The 17,586-nt window shown below is 40.8% G+C and overlaps 1 protein-coding gene across 1 annotated transcript in view; it reads right to left on the bottom strand.

The window, feature by feature from the left end:
- The window catches only part of XKR4 (XK related 4), a 226,860-nt gene extending 209,538 nt beyond the window's left edge, over positions 1 to 17,322 (bottom strand). Inside the window, exon 1 of the mRNA XM_027672994.1 lies at positions 16,395 to 17,322. Coding sequence (XP_027528795.1) covers positions 16,395 to 17,242 — 848 coding nt within the window. The 5' untranslated portion in view covers positions 17,243 to 17,322. The remainder of the gene's footprint in view (positions 1 to 16,394) is intronic.
- Between the last annotated feature and the right edge of the window lie 264 nt (positions 17,323 to 17,586).

Below are 17,586 nucleotides of genomic sequence, written 5' to 3' on the forward strand. Positions count from 1 at the left end.
ACATAAAAGGAAGTTATCTGTGATCACTGTCTTGAAAGTTATTCAGTGTTATCAGTCTTCCACAGTGTCCTTATTGTTTACTGAGAAATTCTAAAAAGTCCAAAATATCCCCATAAAAAACAGAACACTGTAACACATCTTATTAATACATTAGCTGCTTGATAAAGACTCTCATCTACCACATGAAAACACCTGTGATGGTTACTAAGAGGCTGTGCTCTCCAATATCCATTTAAGTAGTTTAAATCCCCCACAATGGATAACATTTACACAGATTTCTGGAATGTCTACCCTTCCCTTCTCACAACAGGACTCCAGCAATGCATTACAGCAGTCCAGTGCTAGCCCAGGGAAATGACCTTTGCAAATCTTCTAAAAAAATTAGTTTTTAAACACATATATTCCACTTTTTCAAGTTAACATATCATTAATACTCGGTAGTATACCAGAATGTGTCTAGTTTGAGTTCTCTTTTCTCAGTAACACACAATATTCAAGGTCCTATTTCCAGTCATGGTCTCATATGAAGTTCTGCACAGACTCTTCTATTTTGCTTGTCTTGCACAGGTTTTTGGCCAGTCTGTATCCAATGTTTCACCTTTTTCCTTAGGGTCAACACTCAGCCACTGAACAATCCTAGCAGCAATGTGCCATCAACACTTTACTTTCTCAGCAGCTTAGAGTTTTCTTTGCTAACCAAATGATTACTAATATTTCCATATCCACTGTTCTATCCTCATTTTCCCCATTTTACTTCTTGTGCACTAATTTTATATATACACTTATCTTTATGTATATAGAGATAGATATCTCTTTAAAATCCTGCTTCCAGATGTGTCAGCACCAACCTGAGACCAGTTTCTCAGTTAGACAAGAAGAGTACATCTTTAGATGTCTCTTTCATCCAGCTGCAGAGTAATGGCTGATGCTTCAAAAAACATCCCTTGTTATGAGCTATGTGCTGATCACCATTGCTCCATCATGCGTCCAATCTCTTATCCCACTGGAACATAAAGGAAATTTCTGAACATCTTAAAGACACTTTAAATCAAAGCAGAAACACATCTACCACTGACCTAATGTACCTTACTTCTGCATGCCACTGACCTAATGTTGCTTGCTCCTTCCATGCATGCCATATGATCAGTAGACTTTTTCCAAAATGAAAATCTCTGATGTAGTTCTGCTAAAAGACCGGGTTAGCCAGGAAGTTAAATAACAAGGCCAGCATTACATTCACAGCAATCAGCCAAAACCTGTGGCATTACCTTTCCTCTGGCAAGCAGGGATTTATGTGAAGGGGGTATGGTTCCCCTTAAACCCTTGCTAAATCTATTCAAATTATACTGAAACTTTGGAGGAAGAAGTACTTAGGTACAGCCTTCCCTGTAGGCAAACGTTGTGAGAGAAGGCCTGGCTATCTTTTTAGTTTGTCAGCCAGATGAATTGGAGAATACTATATAAGTTTGAAGGGCAATTATTTCCTTCATAAGAACACGGAAACACGTGTTACTCCTCAAATTCAATCTGTTATATTCCTGGAGAAATACAGCCCTGGACTGCATCTTATCACCAAGACAATTACAAATCTCTAAGAATGATTTCATTTTGTATCTTTGGCATAAACTCTGGCATAGTTAGAAGGCTACTTATCAAAAGGCTTTCCAGAAGATAAAGACCCTAGAGAACACAATGGGCAAATGCATAAAGTTATGCATTGCACTTAACATCTCTCGACTGTAGACATCCCTTGCCTTCCATGCAAAGTCACTTCCATGGATGCAAACCAGAGACAAATTGCTATGGTTTAAGTGATTATAGCCATAAATCATCATGAGAGTGCTTATTGTCATTGTTTAGACTAATTCTGTCGGTGTACAGCCAAAAAAAGAAAGTTTATGCCAATCTGAGATGAACCAAGTACAAACAACCGTGAACACAACTGAGCCACTTCAGAAAAAAATAATGTAGGGAAAGAGAAGTCTTAACCTGAGTTCAGTATGATAGATCTGTAGATTTGTTCTGCTAGTACATGATACCTATGCCATTGATGTACTCCCTCTCTGCGTTTTCCCATCAACAGGGCAAGAGGATTAGAATGAGAAGGAATTTGCATATTTTTAACCACAGCTATTTATGACCGTAAGAAACACAAACCTTCCCAGCACAACCAGTAGTTAACACTCCTCAGTGTAGGGTGTTGAGTTACTAGTGGCAAAGGAAAAAAAAAAATACACTGTTTTAAAAATCAAAGGATGTAAAACTTCCAGGAGGCGGGTAGTACTCAGCTGATGTATCCTATGTGTCAAGACAGCTCAGGAAGGGTAGACACAGCCTTTCACCCATGGGATAAATCAAAGGTAGCTAATAAACTGAAACTGTGCCTCAAAATAATAACAAGTTAAAAAAAGAGACAAGATTTGAGATGCTAGTTAAAAAGGGACAGAGAAAATATTCACATGCTTTAAAGCTGGTCCTGGGCAACAATTTGGATTCAGAACACAAGCAGGCAAACTCTGATTTAGCATGTAATTAAGAAATCCTCTCTGAATTATGCAACTTTCATTCACTTCTTCTGAAGATATGAGAACTGCAATCACTTGCCAAGTTTGATCCCAACATGCCATGGGGCAAATGGAGACCCTAAACTGTCATATTCTATTTAAATCATATGTAGGCTAAAGTGAGTGCGATTGCTCTGTATATTAAATTACTACTAGTGTGTTGATAACTCCTCATGAACAATCTATGGTTTTGAATTATTTATTGAGGAGGAAGTAGCTTTTGAAGTGAACATTATTTCTCTCTCAGAGCTAATGCTTGAATATGATAAAAATAGTTGTCAAGAGAAAAAGGAAATTAAAAAGATAGTTTTATGACTGACAGTTCCCAGATTTTACCTTACTTCTTCATGCATTTCTTCTCTTTGTAAAGTCTATATGCTAAAATAATGTTCACATAAAAAAAAACCAAACCAAACCCAAAAACTGTGGGGGTAGCCTGTGTCAGGAAATGTCTTGCAACAAATCACAGGTACATACACATTCAGCAATGGCAATCAATAGCATTCCTACACTATTCCCATGGCTTTGTGCTTCCTTGCTTTTAGAATCCAATATTGCTTATAGAAATGCACCTTCGAGGGAGCCACAGAGCAGCCTTCCTCTGGCATCAAGAGCGGTACATCATAGAATCAAAGAGCTTTGGGTTATAGTGCAGATGAAGGACACTTAATAGAGCGTGGAGTGACAGCAGGACAGGGAGAAGGACCCAATTCTCCCACCAGTTCTTCAAGTTCTCAGTTTTCAAAGACTCGTCCCCTCAAAAGGAGACTTCACAGGTTTTTGAGAATGGGGAGGCGAAAGCACAGATGAAGCAGTGGCAGACCCCCACATAGTAAAATAAATCTAATGTGACTCATTCTCCATTATAACCAAATTAGAATTTCTGTGGCCAAAATGTACAGAGGTACAGATGTACAATAAAGTACATATTAAGTGACAACGGCAATAATTGAACCCAAAACAATTACTTGAAATCAACACAAATAATCCTGCTGTCTTCTTTTTTCCTTCCCTATGACTACTAAGGTTGTTATTCATGAAGAATTCTCCAAAGAATGATTTATGACATGCCATTAGAAGACATATTTCTATGATATTTCTAATGTTTATTTATTTACAAATACTTTATACCCATTAAGCATGCATAAAAACATTTTATATATTCTCTGTAAACAGATTTGAATGTTGAGTTTCTTCTTATTTCAAGGTTATTCTTCAGTTTTCAAGGTGCCAAAGTTAATTTCTTTAATAACCAATCCTTTGTGCCTACTAATTAGAAATATCCAAAACAATTTGCTATTTAAATCTTATGTCATTTCTTCTGATCCTTGATTGGATGAGTAATGAAATTAAGTAAGACCCATATGAATTGTGAATATTACTACTGAATATGTAATTAAGGTTTTGATTAATATTCTGGCACTAGGCTTAAAATACACCTTCCATAAGTATTTGCACTAATAAAGCTCAAGCTCAAAAATCAGTACAAGTCATTAATACAGTCAACCAAATTCATAAGTGAACTTCAAAAGAATACTTGCAAGGGTTTTTTATGATGATGGTTATGAACAGTGTCCTTTTAAGTTGGACTCCTATATTAGTGTTAGCTGTCGAATAAAGCTATTGGCCATCTTTCCTCCTTAGGTGCTGGTATAAAATTAAAAACTAGGGATATAGGTTTTGCTGAGCTATTGAAAACATCCTGTCTTATTACACATTGATAATTTAAACAGCAATTGTTTCAAAGCTCAATGAATCATTTTATGGAAATTTAAAATCCTTTAAGACATAGCATTACATTAAAAAAATGGAAATTTTACTTTTTTTCTTGTAATACACTTCTATTTCCTACTTAGAGTATCTATTAGAACATTTTTATGTCACTACTGAAATATACTTAATTTTGCTGACAGTCAAAATTTTCAAAATGTTCTTCCTATACAATACCTTCTGCGCTTCAAGAAAGCCAATCAGTACCTGACATTTAACAAATAGAAATGTATGGACATATAATTTCTTTTTTTTTTGTTATATAACTCTCTCCTTTGTAAAACACCATAAAAATTATTGATAACAACTTCTTAGCATGAATTCTGAAGCAGTATGGTATTCCACAAGCCTGTCATATTAAAAGATGCTAGACCTGTAGAAAAATTCTGGCTCTTATCATGGAAGGTTGACTTTGTGAGGCTGCACACATCGTGTAGTAAAGATATGGGCACTGTGAGAATAGATAGACTCAAGAATAAGGACTGAGTCCAGGTCTGGAATTGATTTTGGGATGAGTTAGGAAAGGCACCTGCTCAAAAATACTCCTCTATTTTAAACATGCTCTTAAACCACAAGTAGCAGCAACTCCTCATTATTTCTATTACAGAATATCTCCAAACCTGCACACAATGTCATTCTCCTGCTGTACTATGAAGTTTTCAAAGGAACAGAAAGAGAACCTTCTTCCAAACAGCTTGCCACCTTACCAACAAAGGTGAGGCTGGAAGCTGTTAAACACCTGCTATGGGCTGTCTGAGGCAAGACCCACACGAAATCACAGCCTGGTTGTGAGGCCAGCATTCTCTCTCTAGAGTGGCTATACTTTTACACTGATGAGTGCAAAGCACCCACAACCTCACAAAATTCTCAGTCTACACGACAGCATATGAGTTCAGGTTCAAACTGACAAGGGAATGAGTCCATTTCAACTAGAGCCTTCTCAGCTCCTGGACTTTTATGCTCTGCTTCTCCAAACACACCAGTAGGCTGTACAAAGGGCTGATTCAGCCTCTTCAGAGATGAACTTAGGGACCGATGGTGGGATGACTTGTTTTGCATCTTTTTTTAGTTTTCTCAGCAGCCCTCTTGATTTAGTCTGACCATGCAGAGACCACTCCCAATAACTCATTATTTCTCTAACTCGATTGGATTATTAATGGAGTAGTTGTATCACAGAAGTAACACAAACAGAATGAAGACAAGTTATAGAAAAATGTACATCTCCAAAATCTTATATTTTATATACAGAATAAAATAATGAACAGCACACAAGGGTCAAGCACAGCCCTTAGTTCAGTAAGGTAATTTTCATAATCTCTTATCATGACTTCTTAATTCACCTGTGTGATAAAAATTGCTAACAAATAGTTCTTGACTGTAAATGCAATCCCTCCTTTAGACACATGCATTAACACACTATTGTAAAAGTTCAAAGCCATTATTATTGAGTTCTCTCAGCCACATTAATTATCCTCTGCACTGTATTTGGCTTCACTTGGGTAAATCTGTAATTACCCAGTCTTTACTTACAGAACATCTTTGTTTAATATACTATGAACTCTGTTTACATTTACGTTTTTTCCAATAATTCTGTTTTGAATGTAGTTTCCACCATTACTACTGGAAATGTTCTACCCTCAGCCTATCTGTCTGCTGTGACCCATCCAAGTAATTGTTTTTGCAGCTGAAATGTCCAGTGCTTGTAAGCTCTGGATTGAAGTTGATTCTAGCACCTGCACTTTGTTTAGAAAAATTCCCAGCTCTTGTTACCTAAGCCATTTTTTTCTCATGGCAGATTATAAAGCATACTAACAAATAAGGAAAATAGCATAAGGGAAGAGGTGTGAGCTAACTTGAAGCAGCAAAATTAGTAGGTGAAGGAAATAGGGTAAAGGACAGAAATTTTTTAAGCTGTATAACATATTAGGGTTGTAATAAGCATAAACCCTTGTGGAAAGAAATCCTTAAAATATTAAAATCTTTCTTTAAAAGCCCAATAATGTCCATTATAGAGAGATGTTCACATTTTCAACATGCTCAACCTAAGACTTGTTTTGACAGACACATTGAAATGATAATCGGTTTTGAATTGTTTCTAGCTAGATGAATTTCCTTCTGAGTATCTCAATGTATATTACAGAAATTAAGTTTCATAATATCCATATAACGACTAGATTGGAAATACGTACTAAATAACAAAAAGATAACATCTTCAGAAGTATGCACTGCTTTTGACTGCCCAAACTGAGCCATTTTAAATCCTCTTTTTAAGAAAAAAAAAGATAATGATCTCCACTAGAATTAAAAGAAAATGGAGATATACTTTTTCATTTCTGAAACTCAGACCAAAGGCAACTAAAAGACAACCAAAATTATTCATACAGAAAAGCTGGACTATACTTGCTGTGAAACTAGCAGCAAGCTGGGAAACAAGAAACCGGAGCATGAAGATAGGGTTCCATTTCATCCACAACACTGATGCTTATGTTGATAAAATCAACTATAAACATGTTATCAGGAAATAAACTCAGAGCAAGAACCAGGAACTCAAGCCATTTTTAAATTGCAATTTTTAAATTACTATGTATTCACTTTTGCAACAGACAATAGAGCAAAAGTGTGAAACAACTACTGGATGGGCATATCAAAAACAGGGAAAGATGATGAAAAAATTAATAAACCAATCCTTCAGCTAATTCAGTTCATCTAGAGCTACTCCCATAAGGTAAGCAGGCATTTTCATGTAGATCTGTATTATGGTGCTATTTGTGCTTATACTGTACATGAAGGATGAATGTTTGTAAACGGAAATACTGGCGGTACACTTTCAGGATAAGAGAGAGAGAAAGTTAAAAGGTGGGAAAAGGCTGGAAAAGAATTAATTAAGCAGTAAAGAAGAAAGACAGGGAGACCTGTATTTGGTCTCGTTAGAAGTCCCTAAATATTAGGTTTTCCTCTCTGGCCTCACAAACATGACATTTCTGTCAGTTATGTCACAGCTCCAGAAGGAAGGGCAGTAAAATGTCCCCATCCAGCCTTGCCTAGGCATCACTGCAGAAACCACTCAGGGAGACAAGATCTGACCCCTCACAGCTGGAAAGGGCAGTGGACTCAGATCTCCTAAAACCTGAGCAAATACTCTAATCGCAAGGGACATTTCTCCAGTACTATAAAACAAAGCAGAGTCAGCAATATTTGTCAGGGATCTAAGCTCATCATTGCTCATAAAGCAGGTATAAACAATGCTTGCCAACTCAATCCACTAAGGGATTTTGGTGCCACTGCAGCCTAGCATCTGGTTTGCAATGGGCTTAAATAAAAAAGAGAAATTTAGGCAGTGTGTGCTGGGGAGGTTCTGGACATGGCCAAAATGCAGCCAAAATGCAAACCTCTAGGAAACTTTCAAGTTGAACATTATGGTCCATTATGTTTAAGTTCCTCAAGAAACTTCACACAGAATCACAGAATTACAGAATAACAGAGTGATTGGGGTTTGAAGGGACCTCTGGAGGTCATGTAGTCCAAGTCCCCTGCCAAAACAAGTTCATCTACAGCAAGCTGCACAGGATTATGTTCAGGCATGTTTTAAATAATTCCAGAGAAAGAGACTCCACAATCTCTCTGGGCAGCCTGTTCCAGTGCTCTGTCACCCTCACAGTAAAAAAAGCCTTCCTAACAAGTCTGTTGAGTCCAATTTTCTAGGTCATATTTTCAGGTCTATATGTCCAAAGAGTATCTAAATTCTGCTTTGCAGATCCAAGTCCTATTTTAGATCTGGCTCACAGAAGGACTTCCAAATAAAGTCAGCATATAAAGATTAGGGTTGAAGAAAAATAAGAAGATACACAACTCCATCTATACTCTTCTTTTAGATAAAACCCCTATGCATTTATAATGACAAAGCTTATTTTTCCACACAAGCAAATGGTGAAAATATCAGCACAGTGGCTTTTTGTTGCTTTCTATGCATGTACAGATCCCTCCATAGATAGCTGAAGGCTAGTGCTTGATACTTAAAGGTACTTTCTTTGGACCTGCCAGAAGTAATCTACTGATCCTATGCACTATACATGGAAAAACACCACTCAAAGAAATTGCCAGGATCCTAGAAAAGATCAGATGTTTACATGAGAACATCCATTAATGTGGGTAAAGTGGAAAACTGTGGTAATGTTAACCTTCATTCTTAAGGGCAGAAATCAATCTGATATATAACAGTTGAGAGAAACAAGGAAAACTGTCCTTCCATCTGTAGGTTAATTCACTTTTTATTCACCATAAAACATCTGCATCTTTCTCTAAACCAGCTGGTACTATCCTTGGTACATTAGTCTTATCTAAGTCACACCTTCCAATTTTAGATGAACAGAAAATAGTTACTTTTGCTGTCACATCACTGGCTGCCAAACTTCTTTTGAAAACACCCCACAAAACAGTCATGCTCCACAAGCTCCAACTCATGACATCAAATAATTTGTAACTCATAGCATTAACCACCCCCACTGATTATCTCTGCCAATCAAAAAGATTTATATGGTTTGCCATACAAATCTTATACCATGAACATGCTGAACAGCACAAGCTTGTTTTCAAAGGAAAAGTAATGAAAATAATAACATAATATAGCAATTATTTTATCTTGGGAGAAAAAATACATTATAACCCATTTCAGCCATTCAGGCAGGTAAACAGAGTGAGAAGGAGAGTGATAAAAAAACCACTTCAGCAATCAGAGCCTACGGGGACATGATAATTTATGTTATGGTTGCCAGAAAATTCAGGTAAAATCTCTTGGAAAAATATATACCCAAGACTTATTATTTTTTAATTCTAAAATGTATGAAAAGATGCTTCAGAGCACTCTCTTCACTGTCAGCTAGTGCCAAACTGATACCTTACATTTGTATTTATCATTGTTCAGATGATTACTCACTGCAATCAGAGTTTATCTAGCATTTTCTCTGTGTATCTAACATTTTTTGCTGTGAGTTTGCCCAGACACACAAATCTTCTGTTTTCCTGCCTCCTTCTACAGTTTCTCAAGCAGTCACTTAGAAAATTATTCAAATAATCCCTCTTTGGTCAATGGAGGAAGGGAAATAAACTGGAGTGAGGTACATACTTAGGAGGGTTAACTGGCATTCCCATGCCTTTTCAGAACCTGACTCCTTTTCTACAGGTTCGCTCAATTCTCCCTCATGTTCTCTTTAATATCATCCTCCTTTCATTTTAAAAATCAAGCAAATCAAAACAGTTCTTTTTATAGCCTGTTTGCCACTTCCACTCCTATACGTCCGTTTGATGCAATGTATACACCTGGCAGCTGTGCTAAAATGGACAAAAATGGCACCACTTTGTAAATATACTTTAGTAACCACAAATTTCCTCTTGAAATGCAAGTAAAAGAGCTATTGATTTTGTCTGTGCCTGATAAATTCCTTCCAAACAACCTGTTTACTGAAAATGTAAGTCACTATATGATTTATCTGCTTTACATTAAAAGCTACTTAATTGGAATAGAGAGACAGAAGAATGAGGTAATACTGTTACAAGTGACATAGGTATTGATTTTATTTTAATTTTACTAGAACTTTTGTATCTTCATGGTCAAGTCAGTCCTTATGGACAAATATTAAGGACTAAGCAGCTGACAAGGAGAGCACTCCTCTGAACAAGTTAAACTTTGATGTAAATAACCTGAAGAATGAAGCAGGATAACTGAGGTTATAGATGATGATGTCATACTTTTTTTCCTCTCCCACAGGAGATGTGGACATGCAAACTGACCTTTCAGCAATAAATACTTTCCCTGATGTATGTAACAGAAATTTTAAAAAACCAACCAACCAACCAAAAAAAAAAAACAAACAGAAAGCCAAAAAAAAACAAAAAAGAACCAACATACCAATTTGGTTGCAATTTTACAACATATACAAACAAATTATAATGTGAAGTATTTCTCTGAATTCATGGTATGTTCATTTATTCATTCCTGCATAGTGTCGGAGGACTCTGGAATAATAACTACACATGGTGACATGAAATCCTCTGAAACACAAACCCTTGAAATCATACAGATTTTCCACTTTTTTGAAAAAAAGTCAAATATAAATCCTTCTCATACACAAGTTTCTAGAAAGCATTCTGTGTATAAAACATTAGTTTTCCTACTAGATTTATTGAGTGATCAGAAATTTTAGTGCTTAAGCAGCCCTTTGAAAATCTGAAAACTTATGTAACTGATAAATATTCTCTACAGAGAGAATGCTTGTTAATTATTAAAGTACAGTATCTTTCTTCTAAAGTACATCAGCATCTTTTACACATAGCTAAGGTTATTAGAATAAACTGAATACCAAATCTGATTTGTATGCAGACTTGTAAGAGATTTTTAAGAACATAGTAAAACTTCACTTTTGTGTTTCTAAAAAAATATGAAAGGCACAGACTTCATCTGCATACCACTGACTTCAGAAAAAGAAGGAAAAAAAAGAAAAAGAAAATATTTTGAATATTTATTCTGCTGAATGTATAAGCAAAACTTTAAATACGGTCAGGTCACTCACAGGGTGGGCTGCCCCTTCTAATCCTGCTGAGAGGGAAAAAAAGAAAACTTTAATTGCTATTTCTGGGAGCCCATCACCTTCCTGAGACCTAAAGACACAGCAAGCAAAATAGCCAGTAGGACTTTAACTCAAGCACTGCAGTAACTCAATAAAAGAAATATGGTATTGCTGAGTGGTAGCATTTCACTACACTAAGAGACAGATGGGGGGGATATGCAATAATCTTGTCTAGGAAATGGCTATGATTCATAAATTTGGACTCCATGTGACAAATTATCTGACAGATTTCAAAACAGTAAGAAAAACTGGTGTCAGATCAAGATATTATCACATCTTAGTGTGAAGTCCAATGGCAGCTGGAATTATTGACCACGTAACTACACTGAACTCCTACACTACTACTGAAGTGTCAAAACTACTGTGTAGAGCAAAAGTGCAAAACCAAATGAACTTATTTAAGTTTAGAGTTGAGCTAAGACTGATGATGTTTTTCTTAATTTGAACTACCTTGCTCCCAGTTCCATCTTAGGGGTCCGGTCATGCTTAATAGTGAGCACCTGAGGAAGTTGTAAGGATTTCTCATATACAGGACAGTATACAAGGCAGGTACCATATTCCTTTTTTTTTTTTTCCTAATTCTAAGAGCATAAAGTTGTTGAAGAGGTGAAGCTCATGAGCACAGGCAATGAAATTTCTTTGGCAGATGACCTAGACCTGTGAAAAATGCTTCCGCAGGGCAGCAGAGAAATTGCAACTCACCCTGGTCTCAGAATCCATTATCACCTCTACAACCTTGCTCCAAGGATTTTTTTTTCCAAATAAGAACCAGGAAGGAGAAGCAAGATAATGGTTTCTTATTAATACACATAAACAGATATAGCATAGCATCACTAAACTATAGCATCACTTGTCAGGACACTAGACCCACTTTGGAACAGACACTTGTCTTGGAAAATACCACCTGGAAGGCCATGCAATTAACTTGGTGTCTCCTCCTTCTTCAGGTGGATTCCCACACAGCTAGGAAATCTCAAAACCCCTCACTCTGTTGAGAGGGATGTACTTAATCATCTCAGTATTATTTCAGCTATCCAGAAATAATTTTAAAGGGTAATTTCCAGTCCTCCTCTTTCCAATGATTCACCTTTCCTCTGGCATTGTTGGCTACAGAAACTTGACAGTTCCCTTTCAGGGACTTTAACTGCAGCCTTTCAGACAAATGACAGACACTGTGGGAACCTCCAAGAACCAAGGCAGACTGCTCACACCACCCAGCTTCAAGGTACAATAATTGTCTCAGGGAGCTACTTCTTGCTTTCCAGACATCACAAGCTGGGCGCCAGCAGTCCTCCAGTCTCCTCCTCTCACCCACCCAATTTCCTACAATCCACACTCCCCCCAGAACTGGGTCTCAGGACATCCTTTCCCAGCTTCAGGAGCATTGCTATCCGATCCTGCCAGCCCAAAGAAACCTCAGTAAGAGAAAATTTTTTTAAGGAAATGAACCAGCTTCACAGACACCAAGTGAATGCTACTATCTCTTACATCCAGTCACCAAGTCCTGCTATCCATTGCAAAATCTGAAAGCCATGGCTAAGCCTGGGAAGCTTAGTGAATCAAAGGGATGCTCAAGGGTAGTGGTTAGATACTCTCATGCCAGTTCAAAGGGCAATAGTTTATCTGAATTTTACTGGCCCATATTCCTCTACGTAGTCCTTATAGACTATAAATTAAAGCACCTGCTTTCATTTTTTCTTTCCAACGGAATACGAAGAACCCATGCATTACATCTTCTTGTACTCCCCAGAGTCTACTAACAATCAGCCAGGTCTCTCACAGCACATACTTGGGAAAATAGGGCTCCATAGTGTGGTTTCCATGCCCATATATTGGTTAAAAGCAGAATTATCGGTAAAGAAATGTGTCTGTATCTATCTTTGACGACAAAATCTCATCAATGATCATATTTTAACATGCAATTAGCTGCCAACAAAGGCCTAGTAGCTGCACTTTGCTGTGGCAAGCAGGTCCTCAGAGACTTCGTTGGTATTTTAACAGGACAGTGTTATCAGGAAGCCTGTGAACATCCGACCCCCAGAAAAAAAGTAAATTATATGTTTATCCTTCAGAAAGGAGGAATTCAATATTCTAAAGTTTGTGGGGAAAAGAAAAAAACTATACTGATTTCAAAAGAAAAAAATCACATTTTTATTCAGAACTGACTGGCAGCTTAGCTGCTCCTGGAGCTCCCCTTCTTTACACTCTAGGAATAAAAACTGTTTTAGTAATTTTAGAGTGCCTATTTCCAGCATTGTTCCATGCCACATTAAAGAGCTCATTCATTTCCCATTAGCACATTCTAGTTAAAATTAACACATAATCATTTTAAATGATCTGGCTTTCAGTATATTTGTAAACAAAAAATTAATCTCAAAGGAAAAGCTTTGAAATTGTTAAAAGTCATCCTGACAGAACTAATTAGTAAAACCTCATTTTTACAAGTTTGTTGGGGTTTTTTGTTTGTTTGTGTTTTTTCTTTTTTTAATTTAATGCAAGAACATTAAGAATGTTGGTATTGTCAATTGTAACCCCCATTCCTCAGGATAGCTTCCTTAAATAAGCAGTTGACACAGTTCCCCTAAAAATCTTTGGTAATGGGACGTTTTTAATAGGAGACAAAAGACAACAAACACCACATAAAAACAGAATGAGCACCAATTTCACTATCTTGAGAATCAGGAACCAGCAAACTTTCTCCTCATTCCCTGATATCCCTGCCCTTACACAAAACCAAAGAACTGTTATACCTAGGGTTCCTTGTTGACAGAGAAATGACAGGCATCTTACTCTCATTTTTGCCTGTAGGAAATTCAATGCAATAAGTAACAGAAAACTTAAATGCAGACATAGGGGAGTTTTAACCAGGGCCAAAAGAAAAAGAGAAGGGAAAAACTGAAAGCTAAGAGGAAACACAGTGAGAGGCACAGAACAAAGGGTAACGGGTTTTGTCAACTGGGGGGATGGTGACTCCAGCACATGTGCACTTATGGTGCTCACACAGCCAGCACGGTCTGTTCAGCTGCATCAAAGAAGGAGTTAGTCTCCAAACACTGGCAACTGGAAAACATTTCAGATCCTCCTTCAGTCTAAATAGCTTGAATTATTTGCTCAAGCCAGTGCCAGTGTTACACTGCAGAGAAAAAGTTTTGGACTATTAAGTGTCCAAATAGACACTCTATTTTCCAGAAAATTTCCACAGATCATGTTAGTTCTGACGCCATGCTTATGTACAGAGTTTCTCAGGGTTTGATGTGACCTCTCCTCTTTGGTGCTGATTATTAGTTGTAGACATCTCCAAAGGCTCTCCCTTATCAGGAATGTATGCAGGGAATTAAAATGAAGTCACTTTAATAAATTATGAAGTGCTGATATGCAACACTGCATACAAGCGACCATATATGTATTTGTATGTTTGTGGAAAACTGCAAATAAATACTACAAAGTTACTGACAGACAAAAAATTCTATGGCTCTGTTTCACTGGGGGAAAAAAAGGCATCACAGGCTAAACCATAAATAATGTCCTAACTTGCCTCATCGGTCTAATATTCTGGTAGTCTTACATTGTTGATATAAAACACAAATAAAAGCTACATATGATCAAAAGAGACTCAACTAGCTTTAAATATAGACGACTAGGTACTCTTCCAAGGAGAAAATTGGATTTTTAAAAAGACTGTTCTTCATCAAAAAGCAAGCAGCTAGAGAGCTCTAAATCCCAGACACCTCATCTGACAGAAGTGCTGCACAGTATCAGATCCCACCCTGCTCCACCCACAGCCCTCCCTCCTCTTTGTGTTCTCCACATGACACCAGACCTTGTAAAACTCTCTTCTCTGTTATTCAGTATGATCCACAGTTTTGTCTTCTATATGGGTCAGTATCAACGTGAATTTCTACATACAATTTGAGCCATCATACCTACTTTTCTGTCTCTGCAGGTTGGGGACTAAACACTACATAAAAACCATCTCACTCACGAAGATCTAAATTTAACTTGTGTTAACTTGTGTTCAGCTGCGGAGGTACAGCATAAATGAGCATACGACCAATCAAGATCCAAAACAAAGCATCACTTTTTGTTTAAACTTCTGCTTCCCTCTCAAGTTCATATTGAGCACTGTAACTCTGAGTTAGTTTCACAAGTTTAGAAAATTCTATTTGTCACAATGAACCAAATACTCTGGAAAGTGAAAGACAGTTATGGCATCCTAAGGTCTTTGGTCAATTATCTAGCAGCACTTGGACTCCTTGATGTTTAAGGGCCACAAGCAGAACTGATGCTGCATTAATACAGAACCAGATATTGCATTAATACAGAGCAAAAGCCAGTCTCTGTTCAAAAGGATGAGACAGATATTAAAAACTTCAGCCTTAGAACTTTGGAGTAGCAACAAAATAAACTCTCTAATGAAATAATTGGGGGAAAAAAAAACCCCTGTTTCCAAAACAGAAGGATGACAGAATTTCTTTTCATCCATCAGACAAGAAACCCCAAAGGTATTTTCAGCTGTTTCTTTAGTGCACTTGCCCTACTGCACGACCTTCTTCAACACAGCATCTGTCTTCCAAAATTTTATGTGAAAGTTTTAGCTATTTATACACTATGCCTTCTGAACCCTGCACTTTTCAGGCAGCACTAAATGTATTTGCAGGGCATTCAGCCTCCATATGAATCTTTCCTGCAAATTTGCTCAAACTGAAGGAAAAGTTTACTTTTGAAAACTATGATGTCATCTCCTTCCTCAGTAAGAGCCTTCCACAACCTACTTCAGCACATCCTTCCCGTAACGCAGTGTATGTTGCTTGCGGATGGTTTTGAGAACTGCTACTCAGAAGTTTGATTTAGAAGACATTCCTTTAATACATTACACATATAGAAAACGGGTATGCATAGCAAGGAGATGACTGCTCGCAGCATATGTGTAAATTTTATAAAACAGCATCGGGGTGTTACCAGAAAGTAACTCTTCACTGTCAGTGAAGTTCCCTGCTGGCGGCAACGGTGTCCTGGTCACATGTGAGGACACCAGGAGACGAGCATTACGGGGGTATGGCCCCTTTCCCCTATCGGTTCTTTTATTTTACGAGCTCCCGGTGCAAGTTTCCCAGGAGGTTCAGGGCACCCGGCGCTGTGCGGGCGGGAGGCAGCCGGGCGCCTCCCCGGGCGGCGGCCGCCCGTGCGGCACAGGGCGCTCAGGGACCTGGCGGGGCTCCCCTCGGCGGGGTGGGAGACGCCGCGCCCGGGGCCGCTCACAGCCTTGGGGGGGCCCGGCCACCCCGAGCCCCCCGACGGCCCGGCGGGTCCCGAAGAGGGACCACGAGGTGGGGCAGGCGGCGCTCGCCAGGCGCGGTCCCGCACGCGGCCGGGAGTGCTCCCCCATGGCGAGGGGCTCAGGCCCCGGCCCCTGCACCGCCCTCGCCCGGCTCCTCACCTCCAGACCTGCCCCAGTTGCAGGATGTGGACGAGCGACTGCAGGAGCCAGATGCAGAAGGCGCAGGACGCGGACCGGCCGCCGCTGGCGCGGGGACCGGCGGCGCCGCTGCCGGCGGCGTTGCTGCTGCTGTTGCTGCTGCTGTTGGTGGCGTTGCCCTTGCTGGCGGTGGACGCCTGTCGCTGCGGCGTGCTGGGGCGAGCGGCGTCGATGTCCGCGGCCGCGGAGCCGCTGCTCACCAGCAGCTTGCTCTCGGCGGCGGGGCAGTGCCCGGCGGCGGCGGCGGCGGCGGCGCTGTCTTCGGTGCTGAAGTCGTGCGCGAACCAGCGGAAGCTGAAGACCTGCACAGAGAGGGAGCCCAGCAGCACGAAGAATAGGGTGAGCCCGAACCACCAGCGCTGGCCCCGCAGGTAGTAGTCGACCGCCAGCCAGATGTCGGTGCCCACGTCCGCGAAGTACACGGCCAGGGCGGCCAGGATCCAGAGGCAGTCCCACAGCGAGTAGCGCCGCTGCTCCCTGCCCAGCCGCAAGCACAAGGAGGACGAGCCCCCGCCCGAGCCCCGGGAGCCCCCGCCGCCGCCCCCTCCGCCGTCTCCTCCTCTGCCGCCGCCGCAGCAGCAGCAGCACCGGGAGCCGCCGCCCGAGCCGTCCCTGCCGCCGCCGCTGCTGCTGCAGCACCCGCCCCCGGGCGCCTCGTCGTCGTCGCTGCCGCCGCCCGGCCCGGAGCCGGTGGGCAGCCCCGGGGCCAGCGCCTGCACGGAGCCCGAGTGCTCGGAGTTCTGCAGCGGCGTGAACGCCACCTCGCCGCCCTTCTTCATCTTCCGCCGCCCGTCCGACTTCGCGGCCATGATGCCTCCCTCAGCCCCGCCGGAGAGCGAGAGGGAGCAGCGAGCGCTCCTTTATCCCGCGCCTCCTCCTGCTCCTCCTCCTTCGCCTCCCGCCCTCCGCCGCCGCGGACCCGCCGCTCCCCGCGTCCCCTGTCCCCGCTCCGCGCCGGGCTGCGCGCCCGCGGGCGGCTCCTCCGCGGCGGCCGCGTCCGCAGCGCCGCCTGTCTGCGGGGAGCCGCGCTCAGCCCGCCCGCCCCGCCACCGCCTCCGCGGGGGCCGGCGGTGCCGGGGCCGCCGCCGCGCTCCGCTCGAGCTGGGAGCAGGCAGGGCTGCGCTGCCCGGAGCAGCGCATCCCGCACTCGCCT

Source organism: Neopelma chrysocephalum, unplaced genomic scaffold, assembly GCF_003984885.1.
Source record: "Neopelma chrysocephalum unplaced genomic scaffold, ASM398488v2 Primary Assembly neopelma1_22, whole genome shotgun sequence".
In the NCBI taxonomy this organism is placed as follows: domain Eukaryota; kingdom Metazoa; phylum Chordata; class Aves; order Passeriformes; family Pipridae; genus Neopelma; species Neopelma chrysocephalum.